General features: G+C 48.8%; 1 protein-coding gene across 1 annotated transcript; it reads right to left on the bottom strand.

Moving 5' to 3' along the window:
• Window positions 1-3,270: 3,270 nt before the first annotated feature.
• Window positions 3,271-8,174, bottom strand: BHLHE41 (basic helix-loop-helix family member e41). Its single transcript, XM_067695964.1, has 5 exons — window positions 7,633-8,174; window positions 7,434-7,497; window positions 7,006-7,113; window positions 6,569-6,680; window positions 3,271-6,106 (listed from the first exon to the last, which is right to left on the bottom strand). Exons 1-5 carry the CDS (start codon window positions 7,692-7,694, stop codon window positions 5,004-5,006), a joined length of 1,449 nt encoding a protein of 482 aa, XP_067552065.1. The 5' UTR covers window positions 7,695-8,174; the 3' UTR covers window positions 3,271-5,003.
• Window positions 8,175-9,991: the final 1,817 nt, after the last annotated feature.

The raw sequence follows: 9,991 nt of genomic DNA on the forward strand, positions 1-9,991 counted from the left end.
TGGTTTCCCAGCCCACAGTAAGTCAGAAGTGGCAAATCAGATAAGACTTAGGCAGGCGCTCTGACACATCAAGAAGTGAGAGTTGGCAGCCTGACCCTGAGTAAAGAGACTGAAAAACCTATAAAAACGGGTATAAGAACTCAAAAAGAGTTCTGTGCAGGTGCCAGTACTCCCAGATGACGTGTGTAGTGCAAAAGTGATGTTTATAATCATGACCCTGAATTATTGAGAAAGGTTAACTTTCTCAGTAGGGTATTTTTTTCCTAAGACATGTGTAACATATTTTACTAAGCTTTTCACTAAAAATAAATAAGTAATAAAGGTAAACAATGTTGACACCTGAACATAGAAGCTTCCGTTTTCTCAACCATTGTTTCATGGGGGCACATATCATTCCCTGAAGCCACATAAATTGGGCATCACTGAATTCAGGATTTTAAAACATCAACTTTTTAAAAGTTTTACATTTGTTTGGAATTTTGAATATAGAACCACTGAACAAGTGCAAGAAACTCAATTTAAGACAAGAGTCCGACTCTTTTCCTGGAGCATTTTTATTTTTATTTATTTAATTTTATTTTAATTTTTTGTCTGTGTTGGGTCTCTGCTGCTGCGAACGGGCTTTCTCAAGTTGCGGCGGGCGGGGGCTACTCTTCGTTGTGGTGCTCAGGCTTCTCACTGTGGTGGCATCTCTTGTTGCGGAGCACGGGCTCTAGGCACGCGGGCTTCAGAAGTTGTGGCATGCGGGCTCAGTAGTTGTGGCACACGGGCTTAGTTGCTCCACAGCATGTGGGATCTTCCCGGACCAGGGCTCGAACCCGTGTCCCCTGCATTGGCAGGAGGATTTTTAACCACTGCGCCACCATGGAGGTCCCTGGAGCATTTTTTTAAAGTACATGCTGCACATGTTTTTTAGTATAAATCCCATCTTAATCGCAGAAAATATGTGATAATTTTCCATGTCAATTCCCTATTAAATTCTATGAAAAACTGGAACTTACATTGGACTTAGGCATGCACTGTATATTCATTTTGAACTTATTTAAAAAAGCACAGTTAGAACAATGGGTGGGCCTAAATATGTTGATCTGAGGGTCCAATAGATTAAGGATTTTTGTTTAATGAAAAACATCAGATTGCTCTCTGAAATAAAATACTATGATCACAATAGTACAGCCAGCTTTTAGCATTATAATGGGCTTAACTCATTCATGAGGGCTCTGTTCATTTTTTTTTTACCCCCGGTACGCGAGCCTCTCACTGTTGTGGCCTCTCCCGTGGCGGAGCAGAGGCTCCGGACGCGCAGGTTCAGCGGCCATGGCTCACGGGCCCAGCCGCTCCGCGGCATGTGGGATCTTCCCGCACCGGGGCATGAACCCGTGTCCCCTACATCGGCAGGCGGACTCTCAACCACTGCACCACCAGCGAAGCCCGGCTCTATTCATTTCTGTCTAAAGTAAAAGCCTCTAGTCTGTCCAGCCTTGTCTTCCCAGAACCTAAATGGCAATCACCTCCCGTGGAGAGGTTCAGAATCGACCCGTGACATAGACGGGAACAGCCTGAGGCTTCTTTGACATACTTTGATGGGCAATAACAAAATGTATGGCCTGTATGGCTAGTAACAGAGAACTAAATGAAAAATAGTTTTCACAATGATAGGAACTAAAACTCCAGTCATACTTTAAAGAGCTATTAAAATGTAGTGTCTAGTGCCTTAAAAGTGTGCTTAGCTCTTTGCGGGAGGAAAGGATGTTTATCAGTTCAATATAAACTTTGCTAAGAGATATGTGTATGTAAAATTAATTCGTGTAATACTATACGTGTAAAATATTATTGACTCAAGATTCATATTTGTCGTATATTGAAAAATCACATATAATACAAAGGGTTTAGGCTAAACTTGACTGCTCTAGGTATAGAATCCTCCTTAGCAAATTATAATGACTCCAGTCTTTTGGTTCATTAAAATAAATCAATGACCAAAATAACATTTTTCAGATGCAATACAGACAATATTATTTTGCAGTTCTATCCTAACTTTATCCTATTACTATGCTAGTATAGAGGCATTTGGACTAAACAACTAATCTATAAAATGTGGTCCAACCCTAAGGTTTTTTGTTTTATTATACCAAAATCATACAAATGCTAAAACATTTTATTATCCTCTGACTTACTTTGCATCTTTTTTGGCTATGAAACACATGATTACAATATGACATTAACATGTAGCTCAAAATATTTAAAATCCTACTTTTTTCCATTATTCTGGTTTGGACAGAACATTTTTCTAAAGTTCAATAACTTACAATGCTCAAAAATCCTACATGGTTTTGTAATGTTAATTTTTATTTCCTTTTCCTGTGATTTATTCATGATGTTTCATGAATGCTGCCCAAATTCGGTTTATTTGGTTCAAGATGCTGCAACGGGAAGTAGGTCACTGACTGGGGGATACAACAGACCTGGCCTCTAGAGCTGGCTCCAGGTAGCTTTGTGGCCTTGGGAAGATATCTGATATCTCTGGGCTTCATTTCTCTCATATTTAAAAGGCAGGGGCTGGACAGCTGATCTCCGAGGTTCCTTCCGGCTCCACTTTCTATGACTTGCAGTTTGGTTGCCATAAAGTCAGCAGAGGGAGCACTTTTTCTACATCTCATAAATTTTGACTATTATTTCAACACCTTTCAAAAATCAAGGGGTTTGTGAAGAACATTATTGAAACTAAATATTGACAATCTTTTGCACAGTTGGTATCAAATCACAAATTTGATTATAAACTTGAGAAAAGTCTAGAAATAATTATTTCTGTTCCTTGAATTCCATGATAAAGTCCCACAAAAGAATTATTTTATAAAGGCTAAGAAGCTAAAATATACCGAGAAATTAACCACCCCTAAGTGATAGAGTATCTATACGGGATCCAGTGAAAGAGAAGCACCAGACCACACAACAGAGGCTACCTGGTGTCAAAGATGAAAAGCTCCATCAGTCATAAAAACATTAGCAAACTGGGTCTAACATAAACCATGGAAGTGACTGGTGGGTTTTTCTTTTGCACTTTTCATGTAGATACATTGGGAACAACCAAGTAGACACAGCCAGAGCCTGGAGGCTTGCAAGAGATTGCAAATGTGTGATATCAAACCAGTGACAAATAAAGTTGTGTATCTGAGAACCTAAATGACTTTTATCCCTATATTCATAGATTATCTTAAAACTATCCGAGCATTCATTATATCTTTTTAATTATTAGACAATCTCATAGCGTACGTATATTAAAGTTTTTATTCCTTAGTAAGAATTTTAAAATCACAAAATAGCGTGGCAATATTAATTTTAGGTAATAGAATTTGTGGAGTGCTGAAAATACTAGAATATAAAGATAATTTCTAGTTTATCTTCACATACTAAACTTTTCTAAACCAGCTGGTTTCTTGCAGACAGTGTTTATTTATTTTTTTTAATAATTTAAGACAGCATAAGCTTGTACCAAGCATAAGCATTGTAACAAAAGTGCAACTTTTCAGCAAATCCTCCCCCAAAGATATTTTAACTCAAAATATCATTAGCACATATTTTCTCCCTACAAAAATAGCATGTCAGACATCATTAATTGGATGTATTAACAACTATGTACATAAGAGCCACCTTGTAGGCTAAGAGTTTAACGTTGTTTAAACACAGCGTTTGAGGCAAACAGTAGCAACAGCAGCAGCAAATGCACCAAACTGACTAAAAGACCCAGATATTTTCTTCACTCATAGTCAGACTGTTGTGTCTCACCCCTTACATAACATTCAAGTGAGATTTCTCACAGTGCTACCTTGGCAACAAACTAAAAATATCTAGACAAGGTCTTGGTTTAAGCCTTATTAAAAAAGCTTTCTTTGTGATTATCTGGTATCTGGTTTGGTCTCCAGAAAATACATAGACTTGGAGATAGGAAGGCCTCACAGGGCTTCATTCCACATCTTTACAGCATTTCCAACCCAAACGGACCAGTTTAATGCTTTCCTCCTCCACTCTTGTGAATTAACAGAATATAGGATAAATCAGTTTGGACTTGTTTTTCTTTTTTTTTTTTTAAAGTTCAGCGCACATTCTTTTTTTGTTTTTTAACACCAAGATGATATAAACTTAGAAACATGATGGATAAAATAATGACAGGGTGAAAACAGATGCACTCAATTTCATATATATATATATATATATGAAATTAAGATGAGTTAATTGATTCACGGTCAATTTCTCAATAAAGTGCTAGCAAATGTACTGAGAATGACTCTGGTCTTCCTCATCCATCTCCTTCCCTGACTTAGTTCTGACGTTGGCCCAACTCCGCATCTCCTTAAACAAGCGCAACTTACTAAGAGACCATTCACACCACTTCAGAATAGGTTGCAACGTGAGCGACTGCATCCTCACCGCTTCCTCTTTGAAAAATATACGCCTCTTGAAAAGCTGAACATTATGAAATACTGAAGACTAAGTTGAATTCTAAAAGGTCCTCCTTCTATTTGTGGAAATCTTCTTAAAGCAAGCAGGACAGCTTTGAGACGCAGGCAGACAGCAGCTACCTGCGGTTCCACGTCAGCTCCTCCGCCACCTTTCCCCTACCCAGCGAGCTCACTCGCTGAGCAGACCCTTCTCACTTCCTCGAGAATTCGGTCCTATATTTTAAAAGAAAATGGAACGTGGCCTAAAAGAAGGCAAAACTTACTACGGGGAGTTCTTTAAAGAAAAAAGAATATCTATGAGGTTCTTGTACAGCTGGTGGGAGAAGAAAGGGATGTTAGTGTGTGGAGGTTGGTGGGCGGTGAGGGATGAGCAAAACAGGAACTCCAAACGTACACAAAACACCTGTGGTTTTTTTGCTTGTTATGTTTTGTTTTCTTTTAAGCCCGTCGTGCATCTCTTACACTTCCTCCCTTGAAAACGTTAAGGGTGTTTTAACTTATGATTCCGCGTGAACCCGGGTCCCTTCTAAGCGGAGCAAGGATTCAGGGGGTTTCCTTTCCTGGCTGCGAGGGATCTTCCCGAGCGGAGCTCTCCGGGTTCCCCGGCTCGCTGCGGCCGGCGAAGGGCAGGTGGGTGCGGCCGTGCGGGGGCGGGGGGTGCAGCGCCCCAGGGGGCGCCACCTCGTGCGGCAGGAGGGGCGCGGCAGCGGCGGCTGCCGCCTTCTCGGGAGGGGGCGACAACACGGAGGACAGGCAGGGGAAGGCGGCGGCGGCGGCGGCGGCAGCGGCGGCGGCGGCGGCGGCGGCCGGGGCGGGGATGCCGGGGTACAGTAGTGGGAACGGGGCGGCGGCCGCCGCCGGGTACAGGTACTTCTCCAGGCCGCTCTTGTCCAGGAAGGGCTGCACGTAGGCGGCGGCCGCCGAAGGCGAGAGGAAATAGAAGGGCAGGCAGAAGGGGGCCGCGGCGGCCGCAGGCTGCGCGAAGGGCGCGCCCCCGCCTCCGCCGAACGCCACCAGCGAGCTGAGCAGGGCAGCGTCGGGTCTCAGCAGCGCGGCCGGGGCGGCCGGGTCGGGCCCCAGGAGCGCGGCGGCGGCCGCCGCCGCGCCGCCCCCCAGGCCGCCGCCGCTGCGGGAATCCAGCTTCATCCTCTTGGGCGCCGGCGAGTCCTCCCCGGGGGGCTCCTGCTTGATGGTGACGCGGCTTGCCCCCGCGCCTTTGCCCTTCTCGCGGTCCGGCCGGGCCTCGGCCTCGCCGCCGTAGCCGCTGTCGGTGTCCGTGTCGTTCTCGGCGGCGAGCTCGGCGCTGGGCTGAGTCCGCTGGATGACCGGCACGCAGTGGGCGAGGGGCTCCAGCTTCTGCCCGGCGCGCTCCAGGCAGAGGGCGGCCCCGGACCCGGCGGGGGTGGCGGCCGAGGGCACGCCGGTGCCTTTGCTCAGAGGAACCTGTTGAGTCAACAGCTGGGGGGTGGGCAAGAACTGGGTGGCCACGGCGTGCAAGTGGTTGATCAGCTGGACACACCGCGGCTCCCTGGGCGTCCAGCTCTCAAACCGGGCGAGGTATTGCAAGACTTCTTTGGCGCATGTTTGAAATCCCGAATGGAACGCATCCAAGTCGGACTGAATGGGCGATTTCAGAGATCGCTCCCCTAGGATGAGGAAGGGGTGAGGGGCGGGGGTGGGGAACAGAGGAGTGGAGGCAAGAAGAAAAATACCGACGTTAAAACATCTGCTTATCACGTGGGCCCTGCATTGACTAAAGTGATCTCGGTTTTTCCTCCGTATTCGAGTGATATAAGCCACCGGTTGCCCAGAGGTGGGAGGAGTGGGGAGGGGGGGAGGCGCTCTACTCCCGCTGAAAAACCGAAGTGGAGAGGGCGCAGCCGCCACTTTAAATACAAATCTGACTCCTCTGAGTTCGACTGAAAGCCTTTAGGATGCTTCGGGAAATGGGCACTTTCCAGTGAAGGGAAAGTGTAAGCAATTTAACAAATGAAAGTGAGCCCGTGGGCCCCAGGAAGGAGGTGGGGCTGGGGGAAGAGTCCTAACACTGCTCCTCTGTGGGCTGCCCGGCTTCCTCGGGGTGGGCTGGCTTCCCTGAACTGACTTACCATTCTGTAAAGCAATTATCTTCTGATGCTGCTGCTCCGTTAAGGCTGTTAAAGCTTTTAAGTGTTTCAAAGTTAATTCCAAGACCACTGCTTTCTCCAGGTGCCCCAGAGTCTGCAGTGCAAAAAAAGAAGGGGGCACTTGGTGACTTAAAAACACACATTTGGCTTCACTGGCTCTCCAGTCAGCACATCAACTTAAGCAAACACTTTGAAAGAAGTACTATTCCTATACTTCTTGAGCTTTCCACAATACAGGTTATAAATGATTTCTTGCCTTCAGTTGTGAACACCTACTCTTGAGTTTGCAGGAAACTCTACCCTCTATAGCACAGGTTGTAAGGAATCTGATATTTACATTTATTCTTATATCCTGGGAGTAGTACCAGGCTATTAACACGCCCTTGGAGAGCGGCAAAGAATAAAAATCTGCATCTTACTGTCAACTTTAGATGTTCAGGCAGTAAGTCTTTCAGCTGAGCGATGCATTCATTAATTCGGTCTCTTCTTTTCTTTTCTATTAATCTGTGCGGTAATTTGTAGGTATCCTTAATATATGAGAGTCATGGAAGAGAGAAAACAATAAGCTAAACATTCATTTACTGGATATTACAATACCGCCGCCCCACCACCAAAAAAAAACTGTGAGAAACTATGCCCAAGACAACTCTTTCCTCTGGACTGTTCTGAAATGCAATTTAAATTCAGGTATGATGTTTAATCTCCCCTTGAGAGTATCCCGCAAACCACTTAAAATTCACAGTCGGGGAAGCTGGAATATATTTGCGGGCAGAGCTTCGCTGTGAAATCAATGGCCCTAATTAACTATCCAGACAGGTTATGAGGAACATCAGAAACTTACACTTACCTTGCTGTCGTCTCGCTTCATGCTCCTTTTCGGCTTACACATATACAAAGAGGGATAATCCAGTCTGCAAAACAGAAATCAGCATCAGGCATCCATTCGGGGAGGGGCTCTGCCCTCGCCCGCTCCATACCACTTTCTGGAGAAGAAAAAAATCAAACTGAAGCCTAGACAGATATTCGCAAGGGTGCGTGCACCTTACCCTATAAAATCTCTATGTTCCAGTAACTGTCTCTCTTGCAAATGAGGAATTCCTTCGTCCATGTTCCACCGCTGTCCGTTTCCTCTGTTTCGATTTTTGGGGTTCTGTTCTATAATCTGTGGGACGGTAGCTTTGGGAGATCTTGGGGGGATCTGTACGTCTCCAGTCTCTCTCTCTCTCTCCCTCTCTCCCTCTTCAGTGCAGTGTTGAAAGTGTGAAGCGGTTGGTCCCCTCCTCCCACCGTGCTCGGTCTCTCGCACACACACGCACACACACGCACGCACACTCGCGCCGGCCCCACTGCGCTGGTAGTTTGCTCTCACTCCGGGCAGTGTTTGGCCACAGGGCACGCGCGTCGCCGGCCAGACCAGCACCCAGCTCACGTGCGGAACGTACCATCCGCGGTCCAGCCCAGAGGGGGGCGGGGGAGGAGGGGCCGGGCCGGGAGGGGGCGTCTGGAGAAAGCTGCGAGGGAGGGCAAACGGCGGGAGGGGGCGGGGACACCTGATCAGGGCCACCGGAAAGGAAAAACAACTTCAGCCAAGCTATTCATCTTCCCGAGGGCGGTGCAGTCAGCTGGGGGAGTGTGTGTGTGTTGGGTGGGGGGGGGGTGGGGGGGCGCCGGGGGGTGCAGGGCAGCCAGGGCTTCCTCGGCTCGGAAGTGCGACTCCCTCAATCCGTCCGTCATTGCGGTTCAGGAACGTGAACGTGGCTTTTTGCTTTTCCACCGACTGTGCTATTGGTTTGGACCAGAAAAAGGAAAGAGAAAGAGAATTCGCGGTGGGTCAACTTCAGTCCCAAAGGACAATTTGGAGACTTGTTTGCTCACCGCTCGGTTGCCGGCGGGGACCCCTTAGCCCTGATTGGAGGTTGCCCCGAAAGGGGACAACTTGAAATCCGCTCCCTGAAGGATTTAAAATAAACGAAAATGTAGCCAGTGGGTCAGAATGTCGCAATCCAAGTGTCTTTCGGCCACACAGTGTCCCTGGGCCACCCAAACTTCCCGCAGCAGCCGGAATTGCGGTGCCACTAATCACAGCCGCAGATGACGACGTTTGGGGCCTCAGGCTCTCCCCGAGGAACGCGGCAGGGAGGGAGGGGGTGAGGATGGGGTGGCACGAGAGGGGCTACCGTGGAAAGCGATGCAGCATTATCACTCGCTGGCTAAACTCCGCCGTGCCCCGGGTGGCGATGCGTGCCTTCCCCGCCCCCTCCCCCCTCGTGTGATAAGCGACTCCGGGAGTGTGCAGAGCCCACGTTTACTACCGCTGGCACCTCCAAAGCCTCCCTCCTTAATCTTGTCTCAAACGGGTACCAGCACAGGGCCAGCAACGTGATCCGACCTGCAGCTGCTGCCACATCACTGCGCGGGGAACCCGTGCGCGCGCGCGCTCGCCCTGCAGCCGCGGCGCCCGGCGCGGGGAAAGCACAGGCCAGCACCAGCCGGGCTACCTTTCCCCAGAGCCACCTCGGGAGCATGACTCACTGCTAGTGAGAGTTACCGGGAGGTGCCCGCAGTTGCGCACTGCCCCTGCCGCTTGGAACGGCGGACTGCAAGGGGCCTTGGAGGCCGGGGGAAAAGCGCGTCCTGCGGGACTCCCGGGTCTCCGGTCCCGCTGCCGCCGCTCGGCTCTGCCAGGGCGGGGATGGAGAGAATAGATATTAATCTCTCTATATACAGGTAGATAGATGGCAAACCAAACGTCTTTCCTTCCTGCATTCTCCCGGGTGATCCCCGAAACATTCTTTATTGCCAGTGGCGCGTGAACCAAGGGGAGAACTACGCCGAATGCACGCGCACCAGGGCGCAGCAGGGACTGGGGCCGTAGCTACGTGTCCCACGGCCCGCCCCGCCGAGCGCGGGTTCCGGGGACGGATCTGGGTCGCGGGAAGCGGCGGCTGGGAGGAGGTCACGTGTCTGCCGGAGTCGCGTCTCTTCCCAGCCTCCAGGAGCAGCCGGGGCCGCGGCAGCGCTGCTGCAGTCTCCCGAGTCCTGGGCGGAGACGCGCCGCGTCTGGCTTCGTGACTCCGGAGGCGGCGGCGGCGGCCCAAGCTCACCCCCGCGTGAGGAGACGCTCGCGGTCCGTCCACTTCATCTGCTTAGAGGGCCCTTTAAGGTCTCTCGACTTTCTCCAAGAGGGAGGCTTATTTGCACCAAATAGGCAATTTAATCATGATAATGCTTAAAAGAAAAAGTATTTTTTTAAATCCTAATTCTACTTTATACCTAGAGCCAGCCTTTCTCTTGTTTTCAAGTGATTAGGTGATTAATTCCCTTTGGTGGGGAGGACAATTTGTAGTCCTAAAAGCGGCATACCCCTGCAGCACTGTATCGTTTGGTCCTCTCGTTCTAAATTGA

This window comes from Pseudorca crassidens, chromosome 11 (genome assembly GCF_039906515.1).
Source record: "Pseudorca crassidens isolate mPseCra1 chromosome 11, mPseCra1.hap1, whole genome shotgun sequence".
NCBI classification, from domain to species: domain Eukaryota; kingdom Metazoa; phylum Chordata; class Mammalia; order Artiodactyla; family Delphinidae; genus Pseudorca; species Pseudorca crassidens.